Raw genomic sequence first — 19373 nt, 5'->3', positions numbered from 1 at the left:
TCAGATCTTAATGAATATCTGGCAAAGCTGCACACTAGGTAAAGGTATCTCCATGTTGTCTTGAGCTGAGTGCTGCTTAGCATTTCTGTGGTAATGCATTTTATTTATTCCTCTTCCTATTACCTATAAGCCAAATTACAGCAGGAATTTACAAAGTTTGCCCTTACAAAGACAAATAGGTCTTTAATTTGTAATGAACAAGAGGCCATGGTGTGAAGTCTGATCTCTATATATATGGGCCCTTGAGTTTCATGTCCTTTTATCAAACTTCTTGCTTTTCTTTGAATTACTGTGTAACACTAGAAAGAAGCAGTCTTCCTTTTAAACTCTAAGGAACTCAAAAGATTTCTGACTCTGAATAGTAACTGACCTCTTACTTAAAAAAAAAGAAAAATTCCATGGTTATACACTGAATTTTCCCAGTTTTACTTAGGGTGGTTGGGTTTCATTATGCCTTTGAAAGATCAAAGAGCTCTCTTCAGTGAAAGTCACTAAACAGTAGTGATGGTAACAATACTGCATTATACAGATTTCTGCAATTACCCTCACAAAAGCGCCAAGATCTTGTTCTTCTCTCAGAGAAGGCCAAGGCAGTTTAAAATCCCTGTTTTATGCTTTTGGTCCATCTATTTAAACATCTGGATTTCTTTGTAAAAGAAAGAATTATTTCTTCTTGCCAGTGTTTTCAAACTGTGGGGTAGCAAAAGGACCTGGTAGACATGAGGATTTGCTTTAGTTGAGACATGGGTATTAACTTACTAGAAAGTATAAATGGCTTAGCCAACTCCAGACTTCTCACAACCTAGCTCAGGTACTAGGAAAACCCTCTCGAATAACTGAGCACAATACTAAAGTAGGTTTTTAAAATTATTTTATCTAGTGTATACAATTCAGCGATAAGGAATGAAAATTCAAGCCTCTGAATTCTTGAAAGAGCTGTATGAGTAATTTTAGGAGACAGACACTGCTAGCACTGCAAATTTACCACATTAACTGGATAGTCAGTCATTGGCTTCAAGCATTGTGTCTTAAAGACTAAATGGGAGACTTAGTTTAAGACATCACTGATGATCTTCTTGGTATACAAAAAAATACAAACAAGGAGTGAAGCACCTTTAAGAACATTTCTGACAAAAACACAGAATATGCAAGGGAAAGACAGGCTTGTAGCCACAAATACACTGTCAAGTTTTAATATGGCCTTTTTCACAGTCTTTCTGCTTGATCTTAGACAAATCACTATTGATGCTTCTGCATTCTCCCTGCAGTAAAATGTTAATAATGTCCAGTTCTGTAATAATTATAACACTATTTGAGAACCTTGGTTGTAATTTCTTCTGTGTTTATGGAAAGACTGAGTATCATTTAACTGGAATCCAGAATAGCAATACTGGGGCTTTGCCACAGTTTGCTGTATTTAGAGGGTGGGGTGGATGGCTTTCCCTTAATGCAGCTGCAATGGTAGAAAATCTAATTGTTCTCAAGTTTTTGTTATTATCCCCCAGCTGAAGGTTACTGCCACCAAAGGTTTGAATGAGTAGGTAGGAGGGGTTTCTGCATTCTGAGGTTGGCTATATTAGTTAAAGTAGCATTTTGAGATACCTTAAAAATTCCTTGAAAAGGAATATGTGTACTTTCATATGAGAGGTTAAAGGAAATAAAGTGTATGACTTGTAATGACATTCAGTGGGAATACAATGAGCTCATAAAGGGATGCATGTCTAAACTCTATTTTTCAATTAGAACTGTGCCTACAATTCAAGAGCACCAACTTTCTTTACAGCTTTTTTCAAGTCAGAGGAAATGAATTCCAATATCCTGAAATCCTTCCACTGACTATAATGGGACTTCTGTCCTGTATTGCATTAGTCAATTAGAAAAGGGAATTCATATAGTAGAAAATGGCAGCAGGTATTCTGTTGAGAATATGAGAAAATATTTTTTTAAGTGTACATTCAGCAAACATGCACGTCAATAAAAATTTTAGTGTATGTTCCTTAGTCTTTAAATTATGTGATGTGAACAGTTAGTGAAATGGGTCTGTATTATATGTCTAGCTTTATTTATCTTTGATTTCTCTGGGAATTTGCCCAGAGACAGTTGATTGCTCTTTATCAGTGGTCAGAATTATCTATTAATCACTGACAAAATATTTTCTTTGGAATCACGAACTTTCAAAAATGCTTCATAATTAAATTGCTAGCAAATATAGCACCTTAATTAAGGTATACGAGCACATACATTTCTAATTCTGTGAAAACCTCTATTCTCCCTTGGGGATAGGGGAGAATCTATCTGAAAGATGAACAGCAAAACAAAATAAAATAAAAAAAATAAAAAAAACCCTTGGCCTAATATCCAGAAATGTTTTTACTGGGATACAGTTGAATAAAACATCAGGCTTCTTTGGCAAGTAACAGCTTCTGACTACTCCCTGATGGATGTGCTTGAAAGCAAATGCTCATCCTTTGCTTACTGACAAAGGTGACCCTTTGATATTCTGAGTGCTTGATGCTGACAATCAAGCCCTGAAATGTGTGTATGAATTTTATATGCTGTATAAAAGTGTGTGTGTCAGGGAGGAAGAAGGGGAATAGAGAAGGGAGGATGCAGACAAACGCTAAAACAAGTGAGAACCCACATTCAGATTTAATTGGAGACTTAACAAAAAGGATACTAACTCATATCCGCAAGTTTAATTGAGTCTTTAATCTGTTTTCATGCCTCTGTTGTTTAGTTCTGTAGGTTATAAGCTGGGAAAAGGAGAAATATTTCCATTCTGTCATGTTGTCCAACTTTGCTTCTAAACAGAAGTTTGTGTTATATAACTAGATAATCAAGGGTTTGTGAGATAGTAGATGCAATATGAAAGGCCACACATCTATCTCTCAACAGGACCAAGGACTCTTCAACTAGAAAAATATTTATGGAAAACATTTTATGCTATTTTATGTTATTTTATGTTTATGTTAGGCCAGTCTGGCACTGAGTAGATTCTTCTTTCAAATAAGTATTCCTTTAAAATGCCATTAGTGAGGCTGTGAAGGGACAGCTCACAGGACCTGAATGCAGCAGCAGAATGTACACCCTCACAGAGGCCAGGTCAGGGAGGCAAGGAGGTGGATTAGCAAATAATCAGCACTTGTAGGTGGAGCTCTGCTTTGGAACAGGTGACAAATTAGTTGAGATCTTGAGGATAAGAGGACAAGCCAACACAAGACATCACATTAGGTATCTGCCACAGACTGACTGCTCAAAGAGATGAAGCAGATGCAGCCTTCTTTAGACAGATGGAGGAAACCCTGTGATTGCAGGTCATAGTACCCTTGGGGGACTTTAATCATTCTTATGTTTGCTGGAAGGGCAATAAGTCTGTGTGCAAGCAACCCGGGTTTCTGCAGAATGTCCTAAGACATCTTCCTCACCCAGGTGATTGATGAGCTGACCAGAGGGTGTGTTATGCTGGACCCATTCGTCATGAATAAAGCAGAACTGCTCAGGGATATGGATGAGCACTTTGCCCACTGGCCCCAAAGAGCCTTGAGTCAGGCAGAACATTCTGGTAGAGTGAAGCATTATCCACAGCAGAGAAATACCAATACATCAGGAGCCTTTTAAGTAAATTGGACACACTCAGTTCCATAAAAAAAAAAAATTTGGATGCATCTAAGGATGGTGACAGTGATGAAATGTTTCTTTCTATAATGTCTGAAAAGCCATAGTCTTTGGGGAAAGTACCTAAATTCTGAAAATACCAATTCACACACCAATTCAGGTTCAAGATCCAGCATAGGCTATCTAGGAATGCATATTAATTTTGACTGGAGAACCTGGAATTCTTTTGGTGGGAATACTTGTGTCTATGCTCTCTTAATTATACAATATCTAGTATTCATGAAAGGAAAGAATTCTCTCTGAAGCACATATAATTGCTGTGATACTATCAATCTAAAAATTTTAAAGGAAATTGTTCATAAAATATTTCTGTAGGTAAAATAACAGATACTTATAAGGTGAATGGTGTAGATCCTGACAGCATCTACCTGAAAGTAGCATGAGGCTCAAGCTTAGTTTACAAATACCACAAATATACATGCAAGAGTTTTCTTCCACAGGCATTAATTATTTGCCTGCAACCCCCTTGGCAGTTGCTATTTCCAAGAGGTGGGAATGATGTTATTCCCATTCTCTGAGTAATTTTATCTGCAGTAAACAGCATTAACTGTGCTTTAAGCAACTGACCTGAAATGTGTAAAACCACACGAAGTGGAAAGGAACTATGAATAAATGCCCTGACATGTCAGTTTGCATGCCCTTTAAATCCTCTGCCAGTGCCCCAATCAGCTTGATTGCAAGGGCTGTTAGGTACAAGGAAGTATGTTAAAGAGCCAAAGGTGCACATTTGCTGTTTGGTTCTGTCTTTTGGGGAGAATGTGACTTTACACTAATGACAACATGATGCTAGACACAAAAGTTATACAAATGACTTGACTGAACTTGATGTTGTCTTCAAACATGAAGATATAGAATGGGCAGAGATGACCAATATGCTAAAGATGACTAAATGATCATTATGTGAGCCTGTGCAACACATTAGAACCTCCTTTGTTCCAGCAGATATTAATGTGAAGCATCATGTGATGTTTCACAAAGAGACAAAGTATGAAATAATGCCAGAGGGACAATATTCCTATAAAGAGAGGCCATTTTGGCTGAGTTCTCCAGGAACCTTGCCCTGAACCACACAGCATAAGCTGGGGATAGAAGGACTGCAGTCTTCATCAAATGATTCAACTCCAAAATAAACAACTCTGTCAAGAAAACAGTGGCAATTATAATTCTAACATAAGCATTTGCTAATGTTTCCCCCTTGTCCTTTAATGTAACTTTTTAACTCCCAGCTTGCCCAGTATTTTATTTCTTTATAACCTTTGTTCTTCTGTTTTGGCATGGCTTTTTAATGAAATGAGAAAACAGGAGAGAAAGAACTGATATTTTTTCCTCTCTCTTTTCCTTCCAGAGGGCAATTCTTTCCATTTCTTCATCTGCCACCTCAGACTTTCCTGACAACTACAAGCTTCAGTGCATCCTGAAGTACTTGCAAGTGCATGCTGAGGTTTCTTTCACCCTGTTAATGGTGAGCACAAGCCACAGTCTGCATTAGCATACGGATCAACAGTAGGCATTCACATCACAACACATTTTCACTTGGTGTTTTGAAATGTTACACTGACTGGCCACAGCTCTCAACCTGCTGCTGCCCCACTGTGAACTGATGTTCACCAGAGTGGGAAATGGCAGCAAAAGAAAATATGTTTAATTTAATAAAGAGATTTCTCTAAGCTTTATGGTTTACTGTATTTGGTAAGTCAACTGTAAACAATAAGTGGTGGAGTAACAATGGCTGTCTTAGGCCTGAAAGAGGAATTTTATTTTTTAGCTGTCCCTAGCCTTCAAAATTTATATTCATGATGTTGCAGCTTCATAGTGATAATGCTGTAAAAAAAGAGAAAATAATGCACATAACAGCAATCTAAACAATCCATAATCAAGCATGAACTTCACATGTAGTCTCTCCCTAGAGAGGAAGATTAATATGTTCCGCTGTTTTTCAAAAGCTGGAAGTCTATGGACATGCAATTCAGGACTATGGGCAGACTGTTAACTAGAGTTAAACAGGGTAATCTGTGAAAAGATGTGATCCAAAATGTAAGCACTGGTATGAGTGGGTAATTAGCATGTGGAAAACAAAATTGTTTTGTTTGGGACACAAAAATGAAAAATAAGAATTAACATAAATATTGCCTTGAGGGTCTCAGGATTTGCTTGCTTCTGTAGGTGAAATGGGAAGAAGGGGAGGAGGTTCTGTATCGTTACACTGTAAGTACCATCATGTGCCATAACTCAGGAAATGTGGTTTGTTTGAAACAGATGGTTGTAAGGCTCTTTTTTTGTGTAATATATTTGGATACAAGGTTGATGCCAAGTAGGTTCACAATTATGATGATCGTAAACATTAAGCATGCTGTATTTCCTGCCTTTTCATTTTCTGAATAACATCCTCGCCCATCCCACCCATTGCTCATTATCTCCTTTCTTAGCCCCTGTATGATGGTTCAAAACCTGCAAGCTGTTTCTGGATTGTCATCTTGGGCCTCTAACCTCTCAGCTGTCCCTCATTACAGAGTTATCTCTATTCCGCAGAGACCGACAGCACAGAGAACTTCTATTAGAGCCAGTAAATCTTTCAAAGAGGAATACAAGACAAGTGTGCCTGTGTGTGTGCAATTCAATATAGAAATGAAGGGCACTTGGGAAAGTCAAGTGGTGGAACATAAAATATGACTGATGGATGAGGAATAATGGAAGCACAGATGCGCCACAGCATTTGTTCTGCTTTTTAAGAGAATGACAAATAGTCAGCCTATAGAAGAGAGAGACAGGTGACCTAATCATAGAAACTGAGGGCAGAGAGGTGGGAGGGAGGGACTAAGAACTCTGGTGTTTTTTTGTTTTCCAATCTCTGTTTTGAAATTTCTGACTTTTAGCTGTGTGGAAGGCCACTTAACCTCTCTGTACATCAGTTTTGTCACATGCAAAAGGCTGATCTTAACGCTTACAGTTCTTCTGGATGCAGAATGCAAATCTAGACCCTGAGAGAGGCTATTCTAATAATCAAAAATGAATGGGAAATTGCTTTCAGATACTCTCTGAATAAACAGAAGTTACAAGGGCAACTTTTAACTTTAGGCATTGCCAAAATAGCAAATAGTCACTGTGCTTGGAACAGGGAACTGAAGGCATCAAGCATGCATTGTAGTGCAAGTTCCAAGGCAAGGAAAACAAACACTGAGCCAAAAAAGCTGCATAAAGGATGTTAAAAGTGCAGATGGGGGAGTCATTTTAGTGTGACTTTTCACATCTTGCTTTTTTGAGGAACAAAACTTTTAAAGGTAAGTACAGAACACTAGCACACTAAAATCCGAGAGAAAGTGAAGATTTCTCTTGCAAGTTATCATACCATCCAATTAAGATATGACACTTGTAACCATTGAAGTAATGTTACCCATTACTTCCTAAAATGCTGAAAAGGCATGGACTGTATTAAATGACAGTAGTTTTCTTTGTTTAAGCAGCCCCTTGTGTGTGCTCACAGACAGATAATTTTGCCTCAGTTTGTTGCTTAGTCCCTCTACTTGCAATGGCTTGGAGAAATTCTGCCTTTTGTTTCATTAGCTTCAGCTGAAATACACTGCTGTGCTTGCCATAAGATTAGCTGTAGCCAGAAGTAAAATCACAGACAAAAGAAAGAAAAACACTATTGAATCTATACTGTGATAAAATTTAGTTCATCCCCTCCTCAAAAGCAGGGTCAACAGTACCTTAAATCATGCCCTGACAGAGGGGAATTCATCTTTCCAAGAGGTTCTTTCAACACCAAACAAAAAGATTCTGGGTTTGCCTACAGTAATACAGTTTCCTTTTTGCTTTGCCAAGCCACATACCAGCAGGAGTTTGACTTTATCTTCCTTGAAAAATGGAGTTGTCAGCAGAGGTTGATTGTTTATGATGGGTTGTACAGGTAGTAACATCAGATAGCTTCCAGGCGAGCATACTGCTTGAACTATATGAACATCAATAAGACACAGCAAAAATGAAAAGTATGTCTGGAAGTTTCCTGTTAGTGCCAGACAGACAGAGTGTTACAAAACCATTCCACAGCTGTGCCTGTTGTTACCAGGAAAGCAGGTTGGTCCTTTCCATTGCAGACTGCCAGAAGCTGTTCCTGGGTTAATGAATAAGATTTAAGGCTTGTTCAGATCTTTCTTTAGTCCTAAAGAAAGAGGAATACTATCCCTTTATGTAACAGGCATTCTAGGTTTGTACTCTAAACTCAGTGATGGATGCCAGTACATGGATTTTATGTAGGCAGTGGGACTGCCATGTCAAAGCTGTCAAGCGCATACAAGTAGTAACTGTACCTGTGAGTATAATATCTTGGAAGGGGTCAGATGTTTCTTTTTTCTTTTTTTTTTTTTACTGGAATATCTGAAGATCTCTAGGAAACACAGTGTGTATTTTTATATACAGTTGCACTGTATATAACTCAGATGTTGCAAATTTTAGCTAGGTAGAAGTGCTAGACACTTCTCTACTTTGATGCTCATGTAATTATTTTATTTTATTTTTGGATTGAATCCCTGCCAAGTGCTATAATTTCTGAACCAGAAGAAAAGATGTCTTCTGGTTAAAATGTCACTGTGCCCATCAGTCACACTTCAATGCATAGCTATAGTTCACAAGTTATTCAGCAGTGCAATGAATAATTCTAGTCTAGAACTTTTCTTCAAGTTCTCTATTATTAGGTCTGAGACTAGAGTGACTGGAGGCGTGAATTTCAATTCCTTTTGAAAAAGACTTTATTTCACAAATATACAGGATTGAAATTCAGGAATACAAGGATGGGTAATAAAGTGATCTATCTGGTGTCAGGGCCACAGCAAACATCAGCTTGTATTTACAATACTGCAAGTGCCTCGTTGGCAGCTGCACATCCTTGTCCAGTGAGATACAGCTGCATGATTGGGCTGACAATGAAGTGTGCATACAAAACTGGGGAGCACTTTTTAATAGCTGACAGTACCCATGGCTACCAAAAACAAAGGATTCATATGTGCTTGGACAATTGACTCCTAAAGGATACAAAGCTCTGGGTTCAATGAATAAAGAGTATACAGGGTATAGTCAACAACAGTGCTCTGGTCTGTGACTCAGATGATGCTACAGCATTGTCTTCAGAACTGCCTTGAGCTCTGTCTTCAGAGAAACTACCTTTCTCTTTTATTATCCCAAACCTGAATGCACACTCTTTCACTGTTCTTTCCCTACTCTCTAAAACTATTTTGATGTGTTTTTCGTTGTTTAAACAGTTACAGGATTTTACAACTGTAATTTGGGCAGCTTATACAAATACAGTTTTTTAGAATCTTTCACAACAGACTTCTTACATCTCAAATTTTAATGTAGATGTTTGAATTAAACAGATGTTTAAAAAATGATGAGGCAAAAGTGAAACCAGCATGAGTAAAAGTTTTAGGTTTTTTTAGCTTATATAGAATCTTTTTTTTTTTATGGCTATGATGATAAGGCCCACCAGCTTTAACCCCTAAACAAAAAAACCCCAGGAGATTCACGTCTACCTGTTTATATAGTAAGGCATACGCAAAATTCCCTTCTATATACATATATTTCTATTATTTTAAAATATTTTGATGTTCACATTTCCTCTTTATATTCCTACTATTTTTAAGTCCATATTTAAGGTTAACATTTTGTCCTCTGAGAAAAAAGAAAAATGCTTCATAAAAATGTTCATGATTCTCATTTGCCCACATCAATCAAGTTTAATTGCTCAGTTAAATTGCCTGGTTACCTCAATTTGGAGACATTTAGATGTTTCTATCATTTCCCTTCACACCAATCCTCAACTTTAATAATAAAAGGCTGCTCTTCCATGCCTCTTGGCTAATTGTTCAGTTACAAGAGTGTGAGCAGTTCTGGCATTTGAAAGATGTGTGAAAGGCAACTTGTGAATGGCTTAGGAACACAGAATCAATGACATTTATACATTATGTGTTGTTTCTATGCTTTACAGCAGAAAGTGTAATAAAGTGCAAATAGGTGGAAGAACAACTTTGAAAAATGTGTATATTTTTTTCTCTCTCTGACTTCTGTTGAAACTGTCTTGGTTTTCTGGTCCAACTAGAACATCTTTTAACTGTCTCTCAGCAAACTTATCCTGCAAGAATATTCACTTCCCCATCAGTCCCTCTGAAGTCAATAGCTCTTACTGTAATTCTGCAGTAGAAAAAATGGGAGGCTGATTAGGTTTAATGTCAAAATTCACAACGAGAATCTGTAGGATCACCTCAGGACCATATGCTTTAGATAAAAAGATCCCCATTACCCTGACCACCCTCAGCAGACTGTGAAACAGGAGAGTATGTGAGGACTGCTGTCTTTCAATTTGTTGCCCTTTTTTCCATCCTTGCCTCCATGTTTCATACCTTTTTTTTCCTTCACAGTCTCATCTTCTGTTTTTGTTTTTGCTCTCTTTTCGTAAACTTTCTCCCAACTCATCCTCTACCCTCATTTAATGTCATTTCCCCCTCCTTTCCCTCTTGATTCCTCTTTGTAAAGCTTCCATTCCTTCCATGTCTGTCTTCCTAATTCATTCCTCTTACTCTCTTCTGTTTTGGTATCTTTTCTTACCCTCTTATCCTCCTTCCCTTCTTCTCCTCTCTGAGGACTCCCTGCCTTTGGCCTTTACCAGTAGATTGGGCTCAATGGCACCTTTCATGAATGCTGATTATCCTGTCTGGAGTTCTGTGAGTATTACACCAGCTGAGCAGCTCTTCATTTGAATCATGCCTTGCAGCCATTTAGCAGGAAAGGAGTGTCACATCCAACTTTGACTGACAGCTGACTGGCAGGCAAGAAAAGCAGCCACCATCTCTCATGGGAATGCTCAGAAGCTTGCAGAGGGAGATAAAATGTCAAACCCCTGTGATCTGCAGCCTTTGTTAAGAGGCTTGAGAGATCAAACTAGATCAGATACAACCCCATTTTAGTTGGGAAAACCAAGCTGCTGCATTGTTTCTGCTTTGAATGTCATAATCAGTAGCATAATTTCTGCATTCTGCAAGACATATTCCTATAGACTATGGCATGTCAAGCAGTATCAACTCTCTTTAGGCTCTTATTACAGGTGCATTAACTCTGCAGCTCACATAGAGTTTGTTACCTACATGGGGGTCTGCTGCTCGGGGAGGCAGATGTTCTCAGACTTTTCATTTTAAATAAAATTTTTTGACCCTTTCCCAAATGAAAGCATGCTTTGAGATTAGAAATTTTCAGCTGCCTGTTGCTTCTTAGTATATATGCACAGTGTGTTTCAACCATGCCTTGTAGTAGCATGGCTGGTGGTGTGATGGTCACGTCACACAGCCCTCAGTGGCACCACGAAACCTCGTCAGAAAATCACTGCAGCTTTGTGGTGTGCAGTGGTAATGAAAAGGGAAACAATTTCCTTTTGCTGGGGAGAGAGAATCGTCACCAAAAATGTAGGTACTGTGAGTCCTAACTTAGATCTAAACCTCTTCTGCTTTATATAGTTTGACTGCAGCAAAATTAGGAAGGGAAAACACATATCCCAGTTTATTATTAAGCTGCATTATTTTCAGACACAAAATAAAATGCAAAATCTTCAACAGAATTGCCAATGATTTGCCATGGGACTTCCTGGTTAAATGAAGACTTGCTGAAGCTGAAGCTGAAGCACACTAACCTTTCCACTGAATTACTCCTCAGCAGAAGCTGGGCACACAGAACATGAACTAAAAGTTGTAGCAGGCACTTCTCCACTTGCTACTGCTAGCTTTCCAGTGCTTCTAAGGTCAAAACACACATGCATATGAAAGAAACTTACCTTGCCAACATACTGGTAGTCAGTTCCTGTGTATTCCTCCAATAAAAAGAACTGATTCCACATCCAGCTCCTTTTGGAACGATGGAGGTCTTGCCTGTTGTTTCCAGACAACACCAAAACCTTTTCCTTTTCTGGAAAGCCACTAGTCCTTGTGGATAATGGAGTTAAGAAACTTTGGTGGGGCTGGCCAGCCCAAAACAGCAGCCAGAAGCAATGGTAAGTTCTCATCACGGCAACACAAGAAGGTCTAAATAATGATTTTTTGTCTTGTCCCCAAATTAACCTACTTTACTGCACTGAATCCAATCTCATGCCGTCTTCCTTCTTTAGATAGTCTTTGCAGTCTCAAAGGATCTCTGAAAAGAAAAATAACAATTGTTTTAGCATTTCCAAAGGTACTTTACTGTCATCACTGCAGCAAGTAAGTTCACAAAGAAGACAAGTAATAATGATTGTACAAAACCTGGGCTATTTCTGATTCAAAATGTTTCAAATGATCCTTCAAATGATCTGAGAGAATCTGTATGGAGTATGAGCAAGGAGTCATGATGTTTGGATTTAGGGTGTGCGTGGGTCCCCTTTAACCTCATTTGCTTCCCTTCATCAATAAAGGCAGGCCAGATATTTTTCTCTTTTTACTGCCTAAATTTTGGGATGTAACTGATTAGGGATCTTGATGAGATTACCATATTATATTAAAGAAGTGCTAGCAAAACTTCACACTGTCTTCCCAGGAGGCATTCTGTTGCTGTCGTTATGGACTGAGGAAACTGGACTTAACTCCAGGATTTTTCCCTCACATTTAAGGAGTTTTGCCTTTGACTCCATTTAGAAAGGCCTGGCTTAACAGGTTAGTGAAATAAATGTGTGTATCTGTCAATATCTCACACATAATAGACCTGCTTGTTATTGCATAAAAAATGAAGTGGACACTTTGGTTTTCTCATTATCTACTGCCAGAGTTTTGAATCTTTAAATACATAGTTATATATGTAAATTCTTTCACTAATAAATTCTAAAAGTAGAAAACAAGTTGCAGCTAGTTCATTGCTACCTGTGAGTTTTTACTAGCTACTGCTTCCTACTATTATTGACACTAAATATAGGTGCCTCTACAAAATAATTACAAAAATAATCTCTATCTCTGAATACTGCATAATTTTTAACATCCAAAAAGCTACAGATACAGTACCCCAGAGTAGTGTGGACAGCTCTTCTATTCAAAAGGAAGAAAATATACTATGTGTCTCAGGTAAATACCTAAATGCCTAATGAACACTTTGGAACATTTTATAATGTGAAGAAATCAGAATTAGTTGACAGAAACATTTTACAACATATATTTTTATTGTAAACACTTCCCTAAATTTTTAGTTCAAACAAATCTATATCCTCAGAGAAGGATAATTTGATTAATTTTCATTTGCTTTCTCACTGATGCTCTTTTTAAAAAAAGTTTGAAGGTTTTTTTCAGTATTCTGATCAAAACCCAATAAATCATTCTGAACCAGCTCAAAATTCAATACAGCATATCTCAGTATTTGTAAATAAAGACTGTGGAATGACAATCTCACTCTATGAAACTGAAGAGAAAATGTTTTGTTTGTTTCCTGAAATACTACTTGGATCATATTCTACATCAAAGACCATTTTTTCTCCTGCAATATGTGCTTGCCTATTTCAAGGTGTACATTAGACAGAATTCAGCCTTTGAGTTATGCTGAAGCTATGCTACACAGCACCTGCAATGCCTCGGCTTAGCTACTCTTCTGGCTGCCTTTGTTCTGGGTAATAAATTGTATGAAGTAACCTCAAGTCTCTTAGAGTTCCTGTAAGTAAATAATTTTCTATAAAGAAATACCACTTAGCTTTTATATGAATGTTAGGTAAGGGAACAGGGCTATTCAAAAATATTTTACTGTTTCAAAAGAGGAAACACTGTTAAGACATAACTTCTGTGCTAGATGGAATAAGATTTTTAGCATTAAGAGGAAGAATGTAAACAGTAAAATTAATTCTGACACAGTGTACTTTCATCTGGAAAAGAGGAAAGGGTTGTAGATAGCTTTTTATTAGCCAGGGAAAGACAACTCTGTCCTGCAGGTCATGGGAGATGTGTCAACACTCAGCTTTGAGAGTTTGTGAGAGAGACAGAGCCCTGGATGTATTCACACAGACATGTAACCATGCACACAGAAGGAACAGCAAGAACACAGCTGCCTTCACAACAGGACTTTCCCAGGGGAGGAACAGGAAAAGCTGGCATGACTAAGCTTTTCAACAATTCAACAATTGTTTTCAGTGCAGCTGATGGAGCCGTGGCAAGCTAGTGAGCAGGTTGCTAGAGCAGGACACAGGCAGCAGATTCAGCAGATTCAGCCACCAGGATAAGGAGAGCTGAGGTGGCTTTAACCCTCTCCATGTCTATAGTCTCTTTTCTCCTCCTTCTGTACCCTTCTGACCCGTGTAAGGTCTTGTCCTTTATGGCTCTGCCAACATCCATTATTATCCTGGCTCTCACTGGACTGTATTCAAGTGAACATCTTCCTTCATGCGATATGGAAAAGGAAATTTGTTCTCACACAACATTTTTGACTTCCCTTTTCTTGCCAGGTTGCTGTGGGGAGAGGTTGGGACCTGCCTAGGTGAGTTAAGCACTGTCCCAAGCAGGGGCAGACCTGGTGAGCTGCCATGTATCAGGATGGGTGTACCATCAGGATGGTCTGTGTTTGAAGGGCAGATGTGGAAAGATGAATGTGCACATGTGTATTCCCTTACTGGGGAGGCAGGGTCTGAGGCAGGGAGTGCAGCACATGGGCAAACCTACTACCTAGCTGTTAGCGAGGTCTGCATGGATTTTTGAGGCATAAGGGAGTGAAATTCATCACCTGACAGGATCCTCTAGTGCTCATCCCACCATTTCTATGGCCAGATCCTGTGGTGGGGCTCCATACCTCTGCTCCTGCACATAACGTTTCCTGAGAAGGGCTGTCTGGAGCAGCATTACCTAGATGGGATCTGTGCCAGCCTTTTAAAGGATCAGTCCTTCAAACACCAATTGCCAGGAAACAATTATTCCTGTGGGGGGATTTTCTGCACTTGAAGTCAGCTATATTTCACAGCTCTGATGTCATGGGAAAGGTTTTATAGTGGCTCATGCTGAATTATAGCTTACAAGAATGATATCATCGCTGTGAAATACAGCCCTTTACTCTTGCCCGCAGAGATGTGTCCAAAATGCTGAAATAAGGGCATGATCCTGTAATGTCCTTCTTGACTGCACAGCCCTCAAGATGCAGCAGAGCAGCTAAGCCCCAGCAGCTTCCCTGTGAGTGGCAAGAGAGGAGACACACCTTAACAGAACCTGGCTTAAGCGAGCACCTGGGGTAAGTACCAACTACATCCAGGGCGTCTCTGCCCTGTCAGTGCTGATTACTCCTTCATGGGTAGTAGTGATAAATTCAGTAGAGTGAATAAATAGGACAGAGCACTACACTCTGAGCTAAGCCTTTAGTAGAGCGAGCTCTTGTGGCTCTTAAATGCCATTTTTGCCCCAGTCCCAGTGTCTCATGCTCCAGAGAGGTCTCTGCAATAGTTTTTCTCTTGAAATCTCTTTATTCTGAAAACAAGTCATTCACCAGGGACATTTTATTTTCTTTAAGTGTAGATGTACAGCTATAACTGATGGGACCTGGGGAAGGGGGCTAAAATTTGTTTTCTTCACATTGCACAGAGACAGGCAAAAAGAGGCACTTTAAACATGGCACTTCTCTCAACCATCAGCTGGTCAGATGGCTGGGGAACTTGCTGTGTAATCAACTGCCAGGAGTGAAAAACAATTTTATTGTACAACAGCCTCAGACAACTGTCTTAGCTCTGCCAGCTCAAATATATAGCAAATCTGGGCTTTTTACAAGAAATGAAGGAATGTGCACATCCAAGCTTAAAAAAATCCCAGTCTAACTTTAGCTATGATCCTTGTTAAACCTCAGACAATTGCTTAATCACTATAAATATCAATTTTGAAATTATTTCCCCAGGTGATGGTAGTCATAGTCAGCCTTTCTATTCACACTCTCCAATACTTCATTAATGTAATGTCTTAATGTGAGAACTCAGTGCAAATTTACATCCTTCCAGAGCAATATCCAAGTATTTCAACTATAAATCAAAAAGGAAATGCATCCATTGGAATTACTACTATGAATCAGGGAGCCCTGCCCTGGAGATGCCTTTCTGGCACAGTAACAGGCATCAGGTACAGATTCCTGACATGAGGAGCCCCAAAGAGGTTCCACCTCTGCTCAGCACTGTGGGTTGTAGTGGACTTCCCAGCTGGTGGTTAAATAAACCAGACTAGCAAAGACCCTTCCCATGAGAGGCATCAGCAAGGAGAGGAAAAACAGCATTTCCTCATTTCTTTCTGTTCAGCCCCATAGTACTCTCTCCATCAGCAGAGTCTCAAAGGAATATGCTTTCTAAAGCTTACTAGAGTCTGGACTTTAGGATCATTTATTTTCTGAACCCATGCATTCCATTATGTTTCTGTATGAATTTATACATCCTGGATGTTAAGGGCTGCTGATAATTAGATTTTTAAAAGCTTGTAAATAGGCTAGAAACCGTCACTGACTCTAAAGTTTCTGATACAACCTTTATTCAAACAGAAGTGCCAGTTTAATAGATCCTTTATTCCCTGGTCATCAGGGTACAGTTTCATTGTTCAAGTGCTTCATACAAAGCTTTGCAGATTTGGATTAAGGTCCATTAGTACACTGGAATGAAGATAACTGTGTTTTGAAGAACTGATAATGTACTGCTATTCGCACACAGAAACTGAATGAGGAAGTGAAAGTTAGTATTTGTTTTGACATAGCATATAGAAAACTCAGCATGAGAAATGTTTTAGGGCTTGAGGCATGTTTGTTTGCTTATTTATTTATTTATTTATTTGGCACAATAGATTGACTCCATCCTTATGGAGTTTGCTTAAGTTCTTAGAGAAATATGCACAAAGACATTCTAGCAGATTACATTGTGAATGCACAAGTATATGTACCTCTACTGCCCCCAAATCAGGTCTAATTTAGAGTTGTTGCTAGGAGGATTCAAACTACTCCCTGACTTCATCATCATATGAAGTGTTTACCAGCAGAATGTTTGGAAGAAAAGGAGGGTTCTACCCTGGAAGCTCTAATTTATATTTAATTTTGTAGATAATGTGGGAACACATTAGAAACATTCTGACATAATTTTCTAGATGCTTACCCAACCAGCACCAATAAAGTCTGTCAGGCAAACTGAGCCTGCTTAAATCCCAAGCAGTTCTACAGAGCCAAGTGGCACGGACAGTAGCTGGACTGCAGGCTCTGGATTCACAGCTTCCCTGTGCAGGAGAGTCACTTCCTAGCTCCCCAGAGAGACCCTGCAGCAACAGGAACTCTCTGTACTCACGTAGTCTTGCTGGAAGGACTCTCCCCTGGCTCAAACATCATGTGCAAGTGCTAAATCTCAGGTCTGTGACAGGGGAAAACATCAAAACTTGTTGCCAAAGCCCGAGGAACCAAAGGTGAAAAAGAAAGCATTAATGAGGGGGGAAAAAAAATGGCTAAATAGTGACTTCTGCACTTATAGTGTCAGATGTGAGAATGTGGGGTATGGAATGAGGTTTCTAGGTAAGGATCTGGTGATCTGCTGCTTGGATTTTACCATACTGCAAAGCCAAGAAGAGGAGCAATGCCCAAGTCCCTAGGAGAATTTGAATGAGTCAGAGAAACCAGGACCCTAGGGTGTCCTTGGGGCTGTCCTATCTAACGTGAGGAATGTAATTCTGCTAGCCTGGAGACAAGACTGCAAGGAAATGATTAAGTCTTTAAGGGAAATCTGCAAAAAATTACTTTCTTACCATGGAGGGGGAAAGGTTAAAGGGACATTAGTTGCACAAAGAAAAAAAAGTATTCCAGCTAATTTCAAAAAATAGAAGATTCCAAATTTATCATATTAACTTAATTTTAGTTTCATATTAATATATTTTAATAAATCATATTAATGCATTTTCATATATAGCAAAGAATTTCTTGCTGGGTATTTTCAGTAACAGCTAAGTTTCATGTGCTCAGAAGCTGTAACACTGCAGACTTGTCCATAATTGACTTGGACTTAAAACACTGCTGTTAAGTTTGAGCTTACTTTACAATTATGTCTCTCTTATGACCATTTAAATCTGAAAGTCTTCATCTAATAATTTTCTCAAATGTGAATAAGCTTTTACAGCACTGAAACTCAAATGTTTTTTTTCCTCTATTGTCCACAAGGCTTGCCTTTATAAATACCAGTCAAAAATGGAACAAAATGTCACTTTTGCAGTGTACAGATAGCTGGTGAAATTTTAATCTTCTGATAACTTTTTTTTTATCTTTTTTATATAAACCCATACACTCTAGAGCTCATTCCTGTAAATACACCATTGAAATAACAGAACAGAACAGAGCCAAGAGAGAATTCAACCTGAAAGATTTGTGGGTTTAAACTAGAGGTGCTTTATGAAGACATCAAGTACACAATGTAATTGCAGCCAGCAGCCGTTGATTATAATGTCTTTCAAAGTCATTTTTTTTTATTCAGTTCCCTCAGCAGGAAAAAAGGTGCAGAACTATAAAAATAACTAAATGCAGCAGAAATGCTAAGATAACTACTACCTCCATCCTGCACTGGGAACTACTAACATGGTAGTTTTGTACAATACAACTGATTTAATCCCAGTGGACCTAGTGGGAGCATCAGGCCTCACAAAAGCACACACTAACAAAAGAGGAGAAGTGAGAAGTGTATCTCCTTCTTAAGTTCACGAATGGCCATGGCAAAAGATGATGTACGAATTTATTCAAAAGCTGGTGAGTGTTTTGATGATGGTGTTTGTCTGTTCCCAGAGATTTAGATTTTTTCTTTTCACCTGGCATTTGAAAGAAGCCTTAGGGTCTTCTTGTTCCAGAGATGCCCACTCTCACTCTCTGCAGTTAGCCACACTGGGAATGTATCTTTCATCCACTGTGCAAAAACAGTCTCAACCCACAAGACAGAGGAATGGCACAGAAAAGGAAATCTTGTTTTCATTGTATGGCTGCATAAGTGACATTTCTGTGGTCATTCAGGAATATCTGCAGAAGGGCTGGAACCTGGACCTAGATTCTTGAAGCTTACAGCAGTATTGCAATCAGCAGGTCACTACTCTTCCTTTCTGATGAAGTGCCAGTCATCCTGCCTGTGCATGGAGCACCGTGAGCAGCTCTGCTGCACAGTGCTGCACACTGGTGTGAGCCAGAGGGTGTATGGACGCTGCAGCTGGAGCGCCTGGAAGAGGATCTGACATTCCCTGGCTGTGAAGACAAAAGCAGCAGCCTTTTGTAGGTGTCACAGGTCACCTCTGCAAAGAGTGATACGGGAGAGCAAGGACAGACACAGCCCCAGCTGATCCTGTCCTCTCTGTGAGCGACCTCTGGGTGGCACTAACACGGAGCAGGAGCTGGCCTTGCTTCCAGCTTCTTCTGCCTTTTGCAGGTGATGTGGGGACAGGCCTCCACAGCATTTCAGTGTCCCCCTGCAGCAGGAAGAGCCCTGGTAATGCTGTGTTCTATTCTAAACCAGGGACTGGTATGTGACTAGCAGATAGTACAGACTCATACTGTTAATTATATTTAAGTTGTGCCTTGATAGAAGACTAAAAAGCCAAGCAATCAACTATGTTTAGTAGAAGAACAAATCAATAGTGCTCCTACTGCTATACATATCTGATATGCATATTTTTTATTCCTGATGAATACCTTAATGGCAGAGAGTAGCAGATGTGCATGGAACTACAGCCAGAGTTTCCAGCAGTACCCCAAAA

General features: G+C 39.1%; 1 protein-coding gene across 1 annotated transcript in view; it reads right to left on the bottom strand.

The window, feature by feature from the left end:
* Positions 1-19373, bottom strand: part of LOC130249917 (cadherin-6) — a 102024-nt gene that overhangs the window by 38884 nt on the left and 43767 nt on the right. The window contains exon 2 of the mRNA XM_056485078.1: positions 11489-11844. Coding sequence (XP_056341053.1) covers positions 11489-11716 — 228 coding nt within the window. The 5' untranslated portion in view covers positions 11717-11844. The remainder of the gene's footprint in view (positions 1-11488; positions 11845-19373) is intronic.

This window comes from Oenanthe melanoleuca, chromosome 2, assembly GCF_029582105.1.
Source record: "Oenanthe melanoleuca isolate GR-GAL-2019-014 chromosome 2, OMel1.0, whole genome shotgun sequence".
Classification (NCBI taxonomy): Eukaryota; Metazoa; Chordata; class Aves; order Passeriformes; family Muscicapidae; genus Oenanthe; species Oenanthe melanoleuca.
The sequence above is the reverse complement of the archived record's forward strand: the minus strand, read 5'-3'. Positions and strand labels throughout refer to the sequence as shown.